A 19,099-nucleotide genomic window follows, 5' to 3' on the forward strand; every position below is an offset into this window, starting at 1 on the left:
TCATGTGTTTTTTGGATAAATTGAATCTTTGTGCGGGCAGTAGCGTGGCCCTGGCTCGCTTACACTCCCTGCCTGTGAATGCTGCCTTCAGGGCTCGCTCCTCCACGGCCCGTGGTGGTATTACTCAGGATATCAATTTGTTTAACTGCCTTGTGAATAAGTTCCCTGCCCGGGGCACATTTGGTGCACTGTACTGGTAAATAGAGCTCCCGTTAGTTTGTTTCAGTTCAAGTGCTGAATTCAGGAGCAGTTAAATTTTTGGTTATTTTCTGGTTAAAATGCATCCCAGTGATCCGTCTATCCAGCTGTCAGTTAACACAAATTAACAGCTAGTCCCATGGCTTGCCTTCATGCTGTACCTGCTTGCCCCACTTTTCTCTCTGCACTCTTTGAAATTCTGTATTTGTATCCGTTAATGATGGTGATGTACAGCTGGAAAGGAAGCTCACCTGCACCATTTCTGTTCATCTCTTCTCTGTCGTGGAAGGTTTGCCCTACTAAATACACCTGTTAGACTTTAACTTTGATAGTCTTTATAATTATACTCAATTTAGGTTTGAGTTATGGTTGCAGTAGAGCTTATGTGAAAATTCCTATGTCCTTTAGGAGGAACCCCCCTTGTTTCTGTGCAGCGCTTGGCAGAGTAGGATCTGGGGGGTATAAAAATGCACGGTGTTCATGGAATTGTCTTAGGGTATGATCTAAATCTCCTCTCAGTGGTTTAAGTTAGCTTCTGTTTCTGCACAGGCTGCGTGCAAGTTCATCAAATCTCATGTGGACTCCAGCAGTGTTGAATCCCTCTTTTATGCTGCCCAGTCCATGCAGGTCCTGTCAGGCTGTGAGGTGAGTGTGGAGCTCTGCAGACAGATACTAACAGGGAAATACTTGCCTTGATATTTTTCTTTGGCTTGTTTTATGTATAACTTTTACTTTCTTTTAGTGGATTGTTCTCTGTTGTGCCTTAGATAAATAAATGTTTGGGCGTGCTCTCCACAGGGCAAAGTATAAATATCTAACACAAGTGTTTGGTCCAGGTAATTCTGAGGGGGTGTTTGTTAATTAAACACTGATGGCTAAGAAAAAAGGCAGCACATTTTGCTGGAACCCTCAGGACTGTGTCAATGGAAGCTCTTGATGTGGGTGACAGACTGTTTGGGTGCTGGATGCAGATGCAGACCACCCTTGCTGAGCTGGGGTGGGTTACCCAAGCCCTGTCTGTCATCAATGCCCCTGGCTACTGCACAGTGAAAAGCTGTAGCAGGTTACCAGGGTGCATCCAAATGGATTATCCTGACCTGATGGTTGACAGCAAAACTTAAGGATTTCATCAATTAAACTAAAAAGTACTGATGATAAAAGGATTTTTCCCAGAAGCTTATAGGAGTTCACCGATCTAGTGTTGCTCCAGGAGGCAGTCAGTGGTGATTTGAAGACCGTGTTTTTCCAGGTGTGAATCCCTGTGCTCTTCCTCAGGTCACCATTTCAAACGAGACCAGGGAGCTGCTGCTGGCAGCCGTCAGCGAGGATTCCTCAGTCACCCAGATCTTCCACGCTGTTGGTGCCCTGAGTGGCTTTGGCCTCCCTCTGGCATCCCAGGAAGCCCTGAGCGCTCTCTCTGCTCGGCTCAGCAAGGAGGAGAGCGTGCTGGCGTAAGTCTCACCCAGGAGGAGTCATGTGTTTGTCCTCCAGGCTGCTGGGGTTTGAATTAAAGACTATTTTACTGCTTAATAATTGGAATATAGGTGTGGTAGAGTAGGTGCTGTGTTTTCATTTGGTGTATTTGTCCAGTTCATTGTTGTTCCTCAGGGGGAAGGAAATACATGTTTTGGGGCTGATTTTGTAAATGAGCTTATATATTCAGTTTAGTTCAAGGATAATGGTCAGTAAAGGGATGGTATCCCAAAAAAAGTCTTAAAAGGATTGACAACAGAATTTTTACTTTACAACCAACCATGATTCTGTGTCATTTATGGTTGCAGCAGACTTAATGCTCTTTCTCAGCCCTGTTTGTAGTCTGGGGTGCCTGCACTGTGAGCTGGAAAATATGTACCAGTGAGCTGAAGGAATCTTGGCATTTATCACCAAAAAAATTTGTTTCACTGTGAAACAAGACAACAGGGATGGGGAAGAAAGGGAGGCTTTAAAACTTGCTTTGTTGACTAAAAAAGTGGATTCCTGGAAGCCTCAGTAGCGAGTCTGGGATCTGTGCTCTGCAGGGATCAGTTTGTTCTCTGCTCTGCCGTTGAGTCTATGAGTTCCTTGCAGCTCTGATGCAGCTAAAGTGACACTCTGTAATGAATGCTAAGTTCACACTAATTCACTTCAGATTCATTCTCTCGAGTGAACTGAAGGCAGGAACAGCTGTTTTACACTTCATTCAGAATAGAAAATGCAGTTGCTTTGATTTAAATGGTGTTTGGCTTTTAAGGAAGAATAATCACATGCTTGTTTGGTTTTGTTTGTTCTTGTTGAAGAACCATCCAGGCTTTGGAGACGGCATCTTACCTGTCCCAGCAGGCAGATCTAAGTAGCATTGTTGAGGAGATTGAGGTAGGAACACACTGTGCTCTGTAATTATTCAGGAATTTGCTAGATTGCTTTAGAACTAAGAGATGTATTAATGTGAAAAACAAACTGAAAAACCAGCCTGGCTAATTGTCTGCATGCATGATGTGGCTTGGCTTTCAAGCAGATAGTTCTTGGACTTTTATCTGTTTCACAGTGGACTGAAAAATAGACAATCCTGACATTTACATATAATTAAATCCGCTAAAGGCTGGAGGATTTTCTTTCTTCCTGTTTCTAAATAACTATTACAAAATATATCATTGATCCCATTCAGATAATTCTTGATTAAAGACCTAACAGCAGAGGTAACTTCTGTGGATCCACTAGAATGCAATTTAAATTTTAATAACTCTTTCTGTCAGGATCTTGTCGCTCGCTTGGATGACCTGGGTGGAGTTTACCTGCAGTTTGAAGAAGGAATTGAGACTACTGCCCTGTTTGTTGCTGCTGCCTATAAGCTGTCAGACCATGTGGGTACAGAGCCAGCAATAAAGGAGGTGTGTACCTGCCCTTTCCTTCCTTGCACACTCCAGCTCCCAGAAAGGATCTGCTCAGTCCCTGTGGTGCAGTGCCAGAGCCTGGTGGAACTGGGTAGAATTTCTACTGGGAGAAGTATTGAGCACACCCGATGAAAAGGGACATTGTGAAGGAATGCTAGGAAACAGAACCCAAGAGGAAATTCCAACTTAAAGATCATAGGCTGGATTTGTTGGGTTTTTCCTTTTTCAAGTGTACAGAAGGAAATTGCAAGTGAAGCTTAGTTTTTCTTTACTGAGACATGGTGCTGAAAAAACCCTTGTTTCAGAGTTTGTTCTGGTATTTGGCACTTGCAGCACTTTCCAGCATTTCAAGGTGTTTTGCAAATGTTGCTTATCTGTGAGGAAATGCAGGCACCCCAGTTTGGAGTGCCCAAAAGAGAGACAACATTACCTTGTGCCTGCAGGAATCCAGATGAAAAAACTTGTTGTCTAAGATAAAAGACTGCTGGAAATTTCTTTTGGTCTTGGTTAAGCCAGAAATCATCACTGCAAGCTATCCACTTGATTTTTTTTCCCCCCACAAGTTAATGGAGTTAGATGTACTTAGGAGTGAGAATGGCAGCTCCCTAAAGCACGAGCCAAAGTGGCAGGGTTAAGACTGAAGCCAGTGTAAGACATCTGAGTTCAGTGCTGGCTCTTTTCCACACTGCTGCCAAACAGACTAATGCAAAGTAATTTTGATGTCATTTTTGAGGTGGTGATTCTGCCACGTGCAATTCAAACTGTCAGCGTCAAAATGGTGCTTTAAAAAATGACCAGTTAAGGGAAATGGTTTAGTTTTTTTCAAAGCTGTGCTTTCAGAAGTGCTGCTGTTGGGGCTCGAGGCTTTATCTCTGTTAAATTGTGTCTTTGGAATGCCACAAAACTGTCTTTAAAAAATAACATGTAGTGTTTGAAAAAAATAACTCCCTGGGTTTTTTCCCCCACAAGTTCAGTGAGAATGTCAGTTGCTGATTAGGGTCTGCAGTAGTGCCATGCCCTCCACAGACACGAAAAACACTGCAGGAGTTTTGCAGCATTTGTCTGGATGCTTTCTCTAGTTGTGTTGTTGTTTGGTGTTCACTGGTACAAACAGAAGGGTGAAAACTTGATGTGCAGTGGATTTGGTTTAGAAGTGTTCTTTGCAGGTCACTAAGTTGTATCCTTATTGCTTTATTTGGGATTGTCTTTGATTGTACTCATTCTCATTGGAATTTAGCCTGAAATCCTTGATTTGGATCAAAGTCCAGGTGGCCAATCCCTCTGTTTTCCAGACTAGCAGGGAGTGATGGAAGAAGCTGAATAACGAGGGGTAGTGAATAATCTGCAGAGAGTGGTGCAGATGCCCTAACCCTGCTGAGTCAGCCTGCAAAACCAGCCTTGGGGGGATGCTGTCCCACCACTGCTTTGGAGAGAACAAATTAGCTTTGGCACATCCCAAAGGCAGAGCTGGCTCTGTGCTCCTGGTGGTACTGCTTTAAAGCTAATCCTCTTAGATTGAGGGCACTGCTGAGCCTCAGGGGATAAGCCTGCATGGGCCTCAGCTGGCTCCTTCCAGAGCCATTGGGGTGATTTATTCCATGACCTTCCCAGCCAGGGCATCAAGCCTGGTTCTGCTGCACTGTGTGAGGACAGTTGTGCAGCTCTTGCAGCCAAATTGTCTTTTTGCAGCCACATGCAGTCTGGGTAGTTGAGCTGATGACATCTTTTTACTCTGAAACACATCATTTGCAGAGGTGGATTCATGTTTTGCTTTTCCAAATTCTTGAGACAGTTCCAGCCATTGTGGTTGGAGCCTCCTAGCCAAGAATAAGAATGCACATGAAATTCCAAAGGTAGATAATTTTTGGGTTGCCTCATAATTTGAGCTGTTTTTAAAGCAAATGGAAAATTAAACAATCTTTTATGAATGATGTTTTCTTTAATAACATAATACTCAGCCAGTTTGCAGTGTTGTGGGAAGCTGCTGGTGCTTATATGTGGTTGGCTTTTCCTCTTTCAGGATCAGGTTATCCAGCTGATGAATGCCATTTTTAGCAAGAAGAACTTTGAGACCCTCTCGGAGGCCTTCAGCGTTGCTCGTGCTGCAGGTGCCCTGTCCCAGAACCGCTTCCACTTGCCCGTCATCGTTGTCCCTGACGGGCCTGCAGCTGTGTCTCACCACCAGCCCCTGCTCAGGGTAAGGCCTTAGCCCCAGATCTTGCCTCGGTCTGTGGTGGTGTAGCTCTGGCTGGCTCAAAGTGTAAGCTGATGTCTTTCACTTTTAGCTCTGTGGCTGAGGCTCCAGCAGATCTGGGATTGTAGTGCTTTTGTGAAGGGATTCTTAAGAACTTGGATATACCAGGCACTGCCTCAAGAACACATCATGTGGAAGTCAGCTCTTCACCTTCCCTCTTGTGTTAGAAAGAAGCAGGGAGGCTGGGGTGCTGAGCAGGGGAGAGCTCTGGGTGTGTAACACGGAGGGGTACTGAGTTGTCTGTGCTCCTGCATTCCTTCTGGGCCAAGTCTCATTGAAATGCTGGTTTTTCTCTCGTAGCTTCAAGTGACCAATGTTATGTCCCAGCTACTGACTCAAGTTTCTGTAAAGCTTGACCAAGCTAAGTCTGTGTCTAGCAAAGCCACTGTCCTTCAACAGCTACCATTTACTCTCTCTGGGTAAGAAAATAAGATTATTTTCAGAGTAAGGCAAGTAGGTGTTATTTAAGCAATGTTGGACTTTGTTTTCTGTTAAGTGTTTTTCCACCAGAGAAATGTTTGTGATAGAAAGCTCAAAATGCTGTGGTTGTCTTTTGTTAGTGTGGAGTGACTGATCACATTTGGTGGTGATGGTGAATTTCTGCTGTTTTTTCTTTTGACTGGGAGTGGGAAATTCCAGTGTTCTTTTTGACTTTGGCCAGCTTTGAAGAATTCTTTTCCTACTGCACTTAGCAATGTTAGCTTTATGCTGTGTTTGTTTACCTGTTTAATGGAGCATATTTGGAGGCTTCTTAACACCTTGGGGTTTTTTTGTTACAGAGATTTCTTTGAGCTGAACTTCATGAATGTGAAACCTGCTAGTGGATATTATGATTTCTCTATCAGTGTAGATGGAGATAAGCGATTTATTGCTAACAAAGTGGAGGTGGGTGTGCTCTTTGATGTATTTTCATTCTGTGCCTATTCACTGAAACAGCTTTTTATTTATACTTATGAAAGATGTTGCCAGTTGTATGGAATTATCACATGCTTTTCTATAATGCATTGGATTTTGACTCCGGATTACGGCCAGTAACCAGATTAATACATGATCAAAAGGGATTTGTGTAAATTTCAAACCTGTCTTATCACTTAGATGCTGATCTGACAGTGTATGAACAAAGGGTAACTTGGAGGTGTTTATATGGCAGCCCTAAGTCGATATGCACAAATGATTACCAAGTGTTAGTTCTTCAGAGCATTCCAGAGTGGAGCCCATAAATCTCAGGGCTTGGCTCTCAGTTGTCTGGGGATTGCCTGCTGTGTGGAAGCTGAGCATTTCTTGTTGTCTGTTTGTATAAGCTCTAGAGCCCTAGGAGAGAGTCAAGGGGGTCTTTTGGCATTTCCAAACTGTGTGGGTGGTGAAGATTTTGTAGTGGAGAAGCAGTGACCAAAGCAGATGAAGTCTTCTTTTCATGCGCACACAGCCCTTTTTCGGTGACAAAAACTGTTAGACCACACCTTTCTGAAGAGCAGCTTTATATAAACATTTGGAGTTTTCATTTCCTCAAGTTTGTTACAGTGAGAGGAATGTGACCTCTCTGACTGTTCGTGTAGTCACCCCAGTGTCAACAGCTGAGAATGCTCTTCTCCAAAGAGGTTAATTTTTGCCCTCAATCACCTATTTAAGGAAACAATTAGCATTTCAAGTCTTCCAACATATTTAGCTTGGAGTGGAGGAAGACACAACCGCTGACCTTTACTCTGAGTATCAAATTGGCTCTGTCAGTGGAGCAGTAATGGCTCTCAGGGCTGTCAGAAGGGGCTGGATTGTCCTGCTTAAGCTGGGGCTGGCACGGGGAGGCACCGGCAGGAATGTATTAGCACTGCAGCTTTGTGGGAACGGCTGCTAATAAGACACATTGTTACGGGGGAGGACTGCTGGGGAGCTGCTTTTTTCCTTACTGTTATTAGCATTAATTGTCCTTAATGCACCATCGTTTTGACAGTAATGAGCTAAACCAGTGGGTTATTACTCAGGCAGAGACTACATTTCCTGGCATTAAAATATTTGAGAGATGTTTGTGTACTGTGCAGCTGGGGGGGGCTTTGTGCAGCAGCTCTGAGTTGCCTCCACACAACTTTTTAAAAATAAATATTTCTTAGTCCATCTTTCTTTGCTCCCATCTTGGAACAAATGCAGGCTTTGCTAAAGTTAGCCTGAATCATCTGCATGTTAATGGAGCCATTTTTGGGGGTAGCCTCTCTCTTAAATTACACTTTTTTGTTGTAAAGGAATTGCCAAGATGATTGTGTTTGAAGTCTGACCTGAATAGTTTAGTTAATGTTTTTACATATTTTTCCTACAGGTTCTCTGAATTATTTTTCAGGCTGAGGGTGTGGGGCTGGCTCACATGAGCAAACCTGTAATAACAAATTGTAGTATAAGATGAAAAATGTCTTGGCAACGAAACTACAATTCTCTAGGGGAGCATTTGTAAGCTGTGAGAACAAATGTGCTAATTAAAAACTACAGACTGCAGTAACTGCTTATGTTTGAGAGAAGAATTGAAGTCAGTCAAACCCTCTTGGCTCAGTGCCTGAATGGGCTGTGGTTTGGGGCTGGGGAAAGGGCAGGAAATCATTTCTCTGCTTGGGGTTTATACTGCGCTTAGCACAGAGGAGTGAGATAAATGGCAGGGCCTTATTGGCTGCCCTGCACTGAGGGGTAAATGCTGTGACTCTGCAGGAAAGCTTGCTGGACAAAGTGCAGGTCTGCAGGAATGCTTTGCCATTTGCCTGCTGGTAATAAAGTCAACAGAAACCTGTTGGGCTTTAGGAGCCAGCAGAGGCAGAACTGTTGCTGTCCAGAGACCTCTTGTCTCAAATGGCTGTCCAGAAGGTAGAAGGACATGCACAGGCAGTGTGAAGCTGTATCATATGTGATGTAATCTTTCATAGCTAGCTTCTGCTAGTTCAGAAGGAAAACTGGTTGGATCTGGGTAGCTGGACTGTTTCATTCAAAGCAGCTCTCTCAAGGACAGCTGATTCCAGCATGCCTGAGAAGCTGGTGTCTGCAGAGCTGGCTGCTTGTGCAGGGAGGAAGGGGATGGGATAGTGACTGGTGCTGGAGCTTTGCCAGAAGGTAAATTGCTGTAGATCCTTCTGAGCAGTTAGGCTCTGACTTGGGCTTTGTTGTAAGACCCTCTTTGGGGAAGAAGGACTGAAGTATCTGCAATGAACTTGACCATAATCGGTGTATGTAGGGTTCTCTGAAGAATTTTCTATTGTGTTTTGTTGCAGCTGAAAGTAAAAGTTTCCACAGAAGTGGGGATTACTAATGTAGATCTTTCTACGGTGGATAAGGACCAGAGCATTGCACCAAAAACAACCAGGTAAAAGTGCTGGGGTGTGTGATCCTGGAAGGGCAACCCTGACTCTAGACTAGAGCCTTGGTTTCTCTGAGCACCAGGCCTTCTCTTGGAAAATCACCTCAGTTCTGTGTGGTTTTTTTCCTCCTAGGGTAGCTTACCCAGCCAAAGCCAAGGGCTCATTCACTGCTGACAGCCATCAGAACTTTGCTTTATCCTTCCAGCTGATAGATGTGAACAGTGGAGCTGAACTCATCCCTCACCAGGTTAGGACAATTTTTGTCATTGCTGTGTTACCAAGGTGTTCCATCATGAAGCATCTGATGTGACAGTTGCTCTTGAAAAGATTTGATAGGTTTTGTGAAGCCTTATGTTTCTGACATGTACTGTGAAGATCACTGATCTCACTAGCTGGGAGATTCACTTCATTTGTTTTGTCTGTCTGTTAAATGAAACCTCTCCTGGCTCTGGTATTGTGTTGTATTTAACTCCACAGATTGAGTGTGCATCACCTGCCCTGTAAAAGCACACTTCTGATTTATTTTTTTTTTTAATGTACATTGCTGGCTGAAAAGTTCTTGAATGTTACAATCTTCTTTGCAGACTTTTGTTCGACTTCACAACCAAAAGACTGGCCAGGAGGTGGTGTTTGTTGCAGAGCCAGACAGCAAGAATGTGTACAAATTTGAACTGGATACCTCTGAAAGGAAGACTGAATTTGACTCTGCCTCTGGGACCTACACTCTTTACCTGATCATTGGAGATGCCACTCTGGAAAATCCGATCCTTTGGAATGTGGTATGTTGCTGGGAGTGGGGTGGTGTGGGTTTGTCATTACTGACAGTCTAACAGCAGGGCATGGTACAGGCTTGGAAGCAAAAAGCTCAAATGTTTTGTTCTTTTTAGTGAACCAGAATCCTTTGGCCATTTATGGGCTCCGAGGTTTGCTGTTCATTGCAAGGTTTAAGTAAACATCAAAGCAAGGCAGAAATTAACATTAATTTCCTCATGTGGTGGTGCAGAAACTTCAGAAGATTTATGGGTTTGATGCAATTTCACAGCAGGCTCTCAAGGTTTAACCTCTCTGTTCTTTCTCTGCTTTAAATAAATCCAGTTCTTAATGATGGGTGAATGACATTGCTGCCCCTGTTTAGGAGAGGTTGTTTCTTAAAAAATATGGTGTCTTTTTCTCAATTTCCTTTAAAAATTATGTAAATTGTAGATTGTCAAATAAGGAAATAGAGCACAGTAATGGAATATGTTTTATGCATTTAGATCTAAATGCATGAAGCTGCACAATTTCGTTTCAGGCTGATGTTGTGATCACATTCCCAGAAGAGGATGCACCATCCACAGTCCAGTCCAAGAACCTCTTTGTTCCCAAACCTGAAATCCAGGTACAGTCAAGATTATATTTGGAGATGAGAGCTTAGTGTTATGTGTTCTCATCATCATTTATTTGTAAGTAATGCAATTAAAGGAAGACCAGAGTTACTGCTTAATGGAAAGAAGTTTGTTGGAGTTCTCTGGTGTATGAATAAAAAAGCTGTGTGTTCTAGCTATGAGAGAGCAACTGGTGGGAGTGAAAAGACCCAAACATGAAAATTTGGCCAGGCAAGCACCACAGAAAGGTCTCTGTTTCATTCCAGCCATCTAGGCTAATGTCAAGCTAACCAGTGCTTCTGTGAGTGCAAGGAAAAGTTACTGTGCAAGAAATCAAACGTGCGGAGACGGGAATAGACACTGTGTTAAAGAGTCAGTGTTTGCCTTAAGAAGAATGGCTCTCACCCAGAGGAACCTCTGAGAACAGCACTGGGGCTGCAGCTTGGGAGCAGAGGAGCTGCTCTGTTGGAACACTGCTGCTCATGAGCTGCTTTCGTTTGTTTGCAGCACCTCTTCAGGGAACCTGAGAAGAGGCCTCCCACAGTGGTCTCCAACACTTTCACAGCACTGGTTCTCTCCCCGCTGCTTTTGCTGCTCATCTTGGTGAGTGAACTGGGTCACAGAAGAACACTTCTTCCCATCCAGTCAGAGTCACTTAGGAGGTGACAGCTCAACTTCTTGCTAAAGCTCTTGGTTAATCATGACTGGCACAGCAGTGCTGGAGTCACAGCTAGCAGGTGTCAGTGCAGAGCACTGGTCTGGTTTGGGTTTTTGAGGTTACAGTCAAAGCAGAATGACACTGCTGCCAAGTTGAAGGAGGTGGATAAGTTTTTTCAGTGTGCTTCAGCTGGGGATGGTGAATAACAGTGGGCAGATTAAGTTACACTTACATTAGACTTCCACAGGAAAAAGGCAGTTATTCTGCCTCACATGTAATAAATCCATCACAAAATCTGTGTTACTTAATCCTATCAGATTGAATTCCCATTTATGGACATTTAAGTGTCTGGTTGAAACGTCCCCTGCTACTCACTGTATCATCAGGTCAGTGCTTTGAACCTAATGCAATAAAAATCCCACTGAGACAAGTTACATTATTCCTTTTTTGGAAGATGAAACTGATCCCAGCAGTAATCTCCCATTAGCCAGTCTCAGTGAAACTAGCGTTCAGGCAATCATGTCTTCTGGTCTATGGAGTATACAATATACAAGTTGATGACACTTTAATTAAAAAACTCATTGTTGCTGCTCCTCTTTTCAACCCTTCATGTCTTTATCTTTTGTAGTCAAAAACTGTAAGTGTTACTGTGAGCAAATATCTTGTATCTATAGCTGCTCTTTGGATGAGTCCAAAATGAGAGCATTCGGTGTTTCTTTTTTTTGTTTTGGTTTTTTGTTTGTTTGTTTGTTTTTTGGTGGTTTTTTTTATTTTTAATGGAAATGAATTCAACTGGGTAGAAATAGCAATGTCTGTTTCTTTTTCACTATTTAAATTTGGAGCAGTCTTCTCTCATGAGTTTAAGATATTTGAGGAACTGCATTAGGGCAGTCAGAAGTAGCAGGAGACATTTCCACTAAAGGAACTGAACGATGCTGCCTTTAGCAAAATTCCTACTGTCTCCTCTTGCAGTATTAAACAAATGCTTCTGTAGAGAATATACTGAATTCACTGAAGATCTTCAACAGGCTTGAAAGATGCTGAAGCTTAAAATAAAAGCTCATGTTTACAAGGCTGTTTAACTCCAATTTTGTTTCTTGTCCCTTTCAGTGGATCAAGATAGGTGCCAACATCTCCAACTTCAGCTTTGCTCCCAGCACCATTGTTTTTCACTTGGGACATGCTGGTAAGTGTCAGAGGCTTTGTGTGTGTTTGACCTCCTCACCTGGGAGTTACAGATGAGAGCCTCTGGTTAATGGGCTTGTGGTCTATTAACTCTAATGACATAACAGCATAACACTTGTTCTCTTGTTTCCATCTGCCTTCCTGCTTTTCATGATTGTTAATATGGTGATAAGCCTGTTTTGGCCATCAGCTTATAACAGCCATCATTATCCAGGCCCCTCTCTCACTCCATTTATCTGTACTTAATAGAACTTCTTATTTCCAGAGGTCACACTTTATTGCATGTTTATCCTCTGAGAGTGGGGGACCTGCAGGACTCTCAACAGTGAAAAGCCACATCTTTTCTTTAAAGCTCTTCCCATAAAAGCACTTCTGGTTCTTTGGCTGAACCAAATTTTTTCATCCATTTTATTGTGTCCTTGGTTACACAGTTATTTACTGTCTTGGTAGAATTTCAAAAGCATAGCAGGTTGGGAGAACATTGAATTGATTTCCAAATGTCACTGTGTTTCTCAGTCCAAGTCAGGTTACTTGGAAGCTTTATAAAGCTGTAAGCCCTTACAGATGTGTGAGGTTAGTATCCCCTATTGAAATCCAGGGTATCCTCCTCTTTTTAATAGCTCTTAATGTCTATAATACGTCCATAATTCTGCCACAGGAGAGTTGGTTGCAAGGTGTCAGTGTTACATTTTCACTCCGGAATGGGAACCCAGATGTCTCCATTCCCTGGCAGTAATGTGTGGTCTTTAGAGCTGCCATTCAGAGCTTCAGAGATGAGATAGAAACCAAATGCTTAGGCCTGGCAATGCAGTTCTTCTGAGGATGACAAATGGTTGGTCTTTGAAATGCAGTTTCAGCCATGGGCTGTCTCTTTTTTTTCCCCAGCAATGTTGGGACTCATGTATGTCTACTGGACTCAGCTCAACATGTTCCAGACTCTGAAGTACTTGGCCATTTTGGGTGGCATCACATTCCTGGCAGGCAACAGGATGCTGGCTCAGAAAGCTGTGAAGAGGTAAGGGGGAGACAGAGCTTTAACACCAGTGGGGAGGAGGTCACAGGATGCTGCTGTGTGTCAGTGACCACTGCTTTGGCTCTTGGACCTCCTGTGTGAGGCTGGGCTGCTCAGCCCCACTTCCCTGCCTCTGGATCTGAGCAGGGCAGCGAGGGGCTGTCCCCAGGGAGCAGCTCCTGCAGAGAGAATTGGCCGTGTGCTGAAGGAAGCTCTTAGAATAGTGTTAGATTATAGAAGCCACTGTAAATGTAGAAGAGGCCCAACTATTTGGGAGCTCTGCTTGTGATAAAGGTTTTAAGAGGAGGAAGGTAAGGTGGGAGTACATTAACTGCTGTGTTTTTCTAGCTAAGGGGTGGTTGTAGGGAAAAGGGAAGCAGCTGCTTATCAGCTGTGCAGCAACAGACAAGAGGCAACAAACACTGGCAAACTCAGGGAAAATTGTGCTAGATATTAGGGATACAGCATTCCTTTCTGCACTGGGTTGGATTCATTCTGCACACTTGTCTTCTGCCACACAGTGTCTCGTGGCTGGTGTGCCCCTGGTGGGGGCAGCCAGCAGTTTGCTGACCCAAACTGCCGCTGCAGTGCCCTGGTTAGAGGTCACACCATTCCCTCTCCTTCACCTCCGCCACACACAGTTTCCATGTGGGACTTAAGCTTTTGTACTGATGTAGCATTTGACTTTGAGGATGATTTACTGACCTGCTTTGCCATCATACCTGTGCTTTCCTTACTTTCCCCTTTTTCAGCTACTGGATACCTACCTGCATAGACATCCCTGGGGTCTCACCTTTTTGATTACGCTCTATTAACACCAGGACAAGAGCTGTAAAAAACCCATAATAATATAATTTTCAGGAGGATTGCATTGATTTCTTTTCTTTAAAACATCTCTACATTTATGGCTGTGTCAGGGAGGATGATTAATGTAATTAACCGTTTTCATACTGTCCTCCTAGCTTTCTCAGCCTTGCTCCCTCAGATGTCCAGCTCTCTCCACTGGCATTTTATTGTGTTAGCATAACTTCCTATGGGAATTTTGTTGCCCCTGGGACTGTCATGTCATTTAATAATGTTTCCTTTTTCATTGAAAGAGTAATGAGACATTGTTATTAAGTGCAGATTGCCTAAGATACAGATTTGGGGGGAAATAATACAATGAAGCAAATTTCTAAGTGTCTTGGCTCAACCAGGGCTTCTGTTAGCACTTAGATGCAGGTGGTTGGTTCCTGCTTCAAACCACTGCAGGGGGTGTCCATGTGCTTTTTCACTGTAAATGACACGAAGCTGCAACTACAATGGCAAATTTGAAAGTAAAACTTCTCTCTGAGGCTAAAGTTAAACCCTTTGTACACGACTTTAATGTTCAAAAAGACATGTTCTTGTGAAGGCAGTGCCTGCCTGTCTGAGATGCTGAAGTGCAGTGACAATTAAGCAGATTGCACTTTGAGGTGAAGCTGTGGAGGCCAGCAGCAGGCGTGGGAAGGAGAGGGAAGGGGGCTGACTGTATGAACCATCTCGTTACAGAAGTTACCAGAAGGCCTGGTTTTGCTTTTTGCATTTCTGTCACTGGGTCTGGCTCCTGGAACAGGGCTGCTTTCTTCCTTCCTGTCTTCTCTGAACCTTTCTCCCTCTCTCCTTTTGGCAGGATCGCTGCAGAGCAGAGCAGTAGGTTGGCAAAGTATAGAACGCTGCGGTAAAAGGGGGTTTGCTAGTGACCAGCTCTTCAGGAAGTAAGGGCCTTTTTGGATTTTGCCTCTCCCTGGGCATGCTGCCTGTTTCATTTCACCTCATCACTCACTCCTTTGACAAAAAAATATGTGAGCTGAAGCTGCTTCCCCCAGCATTGCTTAGTGGGCTTTAAATCAGTCCTCGGGTGCCCTGGCTGCAGCTGGGTTTGGCATATTAGCAGGACGTGTTCTCTGAGACTAAAATTGCATTTGTGTGATTTCCTGAACTATCTGAAGTCTGTGTGATGATATGTGCACATGTAAATATGCTGTTGTGGACATCAAGCAGCTCTCAGGTGATGAAATAAAACAATATTATTGCTCCTATAAATAAATTATTAGCAATGTTGACTGGAGGAGACCATGATCAAAGTGGCTGCCACTGGGGCTGTTCCCACCCTGCTGCTGGTACTCCCTGTCCCCTCCTGCAGTATTCTGGCTGTGCAGCTGCCAGGCACTCTGCCTGCTGAATTACGTCCTCATTTGGGGTGGTGAGAGCTCTGTGCAGCCAGGAGCCAGGTCAGCACCACCTCTCTCAGCTGAGAACACGACCCAGTCCCAGGTCACCCTCCCATTAGACTGAACTGGTCATGATGGCTCAGGCAGCAGCAGCTCCCAGCCTCCTCCGTTCCATACAGTCATGTGCTGGGTCTCCATTGCCCTTTGCCAGGAGAAAACCCTTTGTTTCCCTTCTTTCCCAAAGGTAAGGTCCCAGTTTGCTCTGTGCACTGTGGTGCAGCGGGCAGGACTGCCCAGTTCTGAGTGTGTGTGCATGGGGGCTTCATTCCTTGTTCAGTGCTCTGGTTTGTTGTGGGGAAGAGGAAGAGTTTGTGGGATGAGTCCTGTGATGACACAAATCAATGTACAATGTGCTGCACAGGTACATCTGAGCATCTGCTTCCCCTCACATCCACAGTCAGTGCTCCAGGGTCGTGGGGAGTTGAATGGAGCCCAATTTTTGTGGTGCAAATCAAAACCAGCACTGGGAGATTGTGCCACACAAAAGGTGTGCACTGTGGTGAGAGCTCCTGTCTGCAGATCAGGGAGCATGCAGGATGGTGGCATGGAAATTACCTGTGGAAATTTGGCACCATGTCCCTCAGAAAAACATCCTTTTGCTGTCTTTTCTCTCCCTGGAGCGTTTTGAGGTACTTGAGCACAGAACAAGCTGCAGGAAGTTATTGGAGAGGAACTGGAGGTGGCTGTCACTTGTCCTTTTGACTGCTGTGTTTGCTGTTCAAGCTCGTGGATGCTTCTCTTTTACATCACTTTGGGCCAGTGGTTTGCAGCTTTTTAGTGGCCTGTTACCAAGTGCCTCATGAGTGTGTTCTCCACAGCCTGCATGTTTCCTGTTGCTCAGCCTGGTATTTTAACTCCTTCCTTCCTTATGGGCTGTAAGTAATCCTAGAGGATTGTGGAATCACTGACTGGTTTGGGTTGGAAGGGATCTTAAGGTCCTCTAGTTCCAACCCCTGCCATAGGCAGGGACACATCCACTAGACCACATCCACCTGGCCAGGGTGGATCATATCCAAACCAGGGCAACATCCCCCCTGGCCTTTAACAGATTCCAGAGATGGGGCAGCAACAGCTTCTCTGGGCAGCCTGAGCTGGTGCCTCACCACATGGTGAGTTTAAAATTTCTTCCTAACATCTACTCTAAACCTGCCCTCTTTCAGTTGAAAACCGCTGCTGCATCTGCCTCTCTGAAACATCCCTCTCACTCCTTTTCATAAACCCCCTTCAAGTCCTGCATGGCCACAGTGAGGCCTCCCTTGGGACTGCTCCAGGCTGAGCATCCCCAACTCCCTCAGCTTTGCCTCAGAGCAGAGGGACTGCAGCTCTCAGAGCTGTCTGTGGCCCTAAGATCTTGAAAATGATTCAATATCTACAAACCCTAAGTTAGATTTTGCTGCCATGTGCAGTCACAAGCATTTTTCCTCGTTGCTGAGTCTTGTGCTGCCCCAGCTGTGTCAGTTAAGAGTGTGTGCCATGTGTGCCTGTGTGGCATCATGGAAGGCAGAAGGATCTCAAAAGGTTGGGTTTGCTGTGCTAACCCTGCCTGATCTTCCTGGGGAGATGAAGATCTTTGTGTTAACCTGGACCAGCAATTGCCAGCAGATGGATCAGCCCTGTTGAAAGGAGAAGTTAAGGTACTTGCAGGCTTTGCCTTCAGCCTGGGTTTTTTGGGGGTTTTTTGGGGTTTTTTTGTTCAGTTCTGTAATTTAATAGGTGCATTCATCCCTTTTGCACCAGAAATTAATCTTCATTTTCTCTGACCATTTCCATGCTCCTTGAATTCCATCCCCCATTCCAGAGCAGTACTGGTTTATCACTCAGATAAGTTGCTTTGGGGAAGTTTTTCCAACGAGCTGCTTTTGAGAGAGAATGAGGAGTCTGGGGGTGCTTGTACTGTCCAAGTAAGTGCTTTATTGCCTGGAAGAGTTAATATTTTTTAATTTTTCTTTCCAGGACACACTAGTACCAGAAGAATGGAAGAAATGTGGAAAAACAAAGCAAATCTTTTCAGAACAGAAGCAAATGAGTAACTGAAAGGCCAGAAGAAGGAAGGCAGAAGATAATTCTTTTTTATATATTAAGTCAAAAGGGTGCCAGTTAAACTTTTTTTAAAGTCTTTATTTTCATCATTGTGTTCATGCTACTGGAGTGCTTTTCATATGAATCTGGAAAATCTTTTCTTCCCTGGATCCTCTCCCCTTCTCCCAGGACATTTGAATTTCTTTTTGAGAAAAAGGAAGAAGAAAATACAAACTTGCTTTTTTCCCCAGGTGCCCTTTCCTCATCCTAAAGATTTGTGAATAAAGAGGAGGAAAGGATGGTCCTGGGTGTTGTGTTTTGGTTGTCTCAGAGGCAGTGATTGGAAGCTGGGCTCACATGAGAATGAAAAGAGCTTTTTCAGGTGGGTAATTTTGTGTGTGAGTCATTGCTGAGTGTGCAGCTTCCTGTTCTTTCATGTCCTTTCCCTGGGGGTTGTGTTTATTGGGGGGGACTTCCCTCCTGCCTGTCCCTGGGGTGAGGCTGTGGCTGCCTTTCTCCACCAAAGGCTTGTCTCTCCCGCTCCAGGCTGTGCCCAGCTGCTCTGGGCTCTTGGGGTCAGGCCTTGTGAGGAGCCAGCAGCTGTGTCTGACCCAGCAGCTCGGGGGGTCCTGTGGGGACTTCACTTTCTTTCCAGCCTCTGGCAGTTACCTTCTCACTCCAAACACCAGTTTGATGGGGGTTGTTGCTTCTGGTTTTCTATGAAACCAAAAGCCAGGTGTCTGCTGTTTGCCATGTGGCTGTGTTTGAGTTACTCAAACTGATTTCCCACCTAATTACTCCCTTCAGGACCACCAAGCAGGGCTGAGGCAGCAGCTTTGGGTGTTAGTGAAGGACTCACAGATAGTAATAACCAAAGGCTTCCTGATGAGCAACTTTTACATGGAAAACTTAACAGTTGCTCCCTCCCCTGCTCCTGTTCATCCTGTGTCAAGGGTAGTTGCTTTAGAGGCCTTTTGGCAAAAGGAACCTTATCAAATATCTTCTGAAAATCTGGGAAAATTACATCAGCAAGCAAGCATGTGCATAGAGGGTGTGGAGCTGAATCCTCCGAAGCATTTCACGTGTGTGAGACATGACCCCACTTTATTAAATCCACCTTGTCTCTTCCCCATACTGTTGCTCACACTTAGCTCACTGTTCCTGCTCTTTGTAGCTGTTCCTACCTGCTGGTTCAGTGTAAACATTAGGGTGGGCCCACAGAGGTTTAATGAACTTCTTTGACCTCCCCTGCACTCTTTCAAACACCAGATCTCAGGCTACATTCAAGTCCTCTGGGACTAAAGAAGTTTTAGAGAAGAAATAACCAAGCTACTATTCATAGTCATTTACTCTGAAATATTTTTTTTAGCCTTATATTTTGTTACTGCTCACTTAGCAGCTTTGTTTTGTAACTAATTCTTTCTGCTGATGCTTTGTGCTAGGGCAGAACTTCCCCTGTGCCTGTAGAGCTGCAGCATGTTATCCAAGGAGAGCAGGGATGCAAAAGGGAAATCATGGAGTGCCCCTGTGATGTATCTTCTCTAAGCTGTGTGTGTTGCTATTGATTGTACTACTTACTGTTTTTATTATTTTGGTCTTAGAGTCCTCAGATATTTTTTATTTGCTTTATTTGTTTTTATATTTAATCTCACAGAGATTGAGTATTTGTTTCCTCATTTTGAAGCAAACTGAACCTCCAGAGGAATCTCTTTTATTCCAAATAGCTACACTCACCCATCCATTTAATCACACAGACTTAATCACCCAAACACTTTCTGAAATGTTTTTGAAAGGGTTTTGATTTTATTGGCACTATCCAATCCAATGTTTGCATATGCTTTTTATGCCACTTAACAGAGTTTAAATTCATTTTGCTACTATGTCTACTTACTGCTTTAGGAATCTTCTTAATTTTTTATAATTCCTTTCCTTGGAGGGAGTAAGTCCTATTGGCTTTG

At 44.2% G+C, this 19,099-nt stretch overlaps 1 protein-coding gene across 1 annotated transcript in view; it reads left to right on the top strand.

Moving 5' to 3' along the window:
- The window catches only part of RPN2 (ribophorin II), a 21,656-nt gene extending 4,214 nt beyond the window's left edge, over positions 1-17,442 (top strand). Inside the window, exons 2-17 of the mRNA XM_038159384.1 lie at positions 718-843; positions 1,474-1,649; positions 2,475-2,550; positions 2,931-3,065; positions 5,089-5,265; positions 5,623-5,741; positions 6,102-6,207; positions 8,565-8,656; positions 8,784-8,898; positions 9,236-9,430; positions 9,943-10,029; positions 10,523-10,618; positions 11,784-11,859; positions 12,744-12,873; positions 14,522-14,606; positions 17,076-17,442. Coding sequence (XP_038015312.1) covers positions 718-843; positions 1,474-1,649; positions 2,475-2,550; positions 2,931-3,065; positions 5,089-5,265; positions 5,623-5,741; positions 6,102-6,207; positions 8,565-8,656; positions 8,784-8,898; positions 9,236-9,430; positions 9,943-10,029; positions 10,523-10,618; positions 11,784-11,859; positions 12,744-12,873; positions 14,522-14,573 — 1,758 coding nt within the window. The 3' untranslated portion in view covers positions 14,574-14,606; positions 17,076-17,442. The remainder of the gene's footprint in view (positions 1-717; positions 844-1,473; positions 1,650-2,474; positions 2,551-2,930; positions 3,066-5,088; positions 5,266-5,622; positions 5,742-6,101; positions 6,208-8,564; positions 8,657-8,783; positions 8,899-9,235; positions 9,431-9,942; positions 10,030-10,522; positions 10,619-11,783; positions 11,860-12,743; positions 12,874-14,521; positions 14,607-17,075) is intronic.
- The last annotated feature ends 1,657 nt before the right edge of the window (positions 17,443-19,099 follow it).

The sequence above is a fragment of the Motacilla alba genome, chromosome 20 (assembly GCF_015832195.1).
Source record: "Motacilla alba alba isolate MOTALB_02 chromosome 20, Motacilla_alba_V1.0_pri, whole genome shotgun sequence".
Lineage (NCBI taxonomy): Eukaryota > Metazoa > Chordata > Aves > Passeriformes > Motacillidae > Motacilla > Motacilla alba.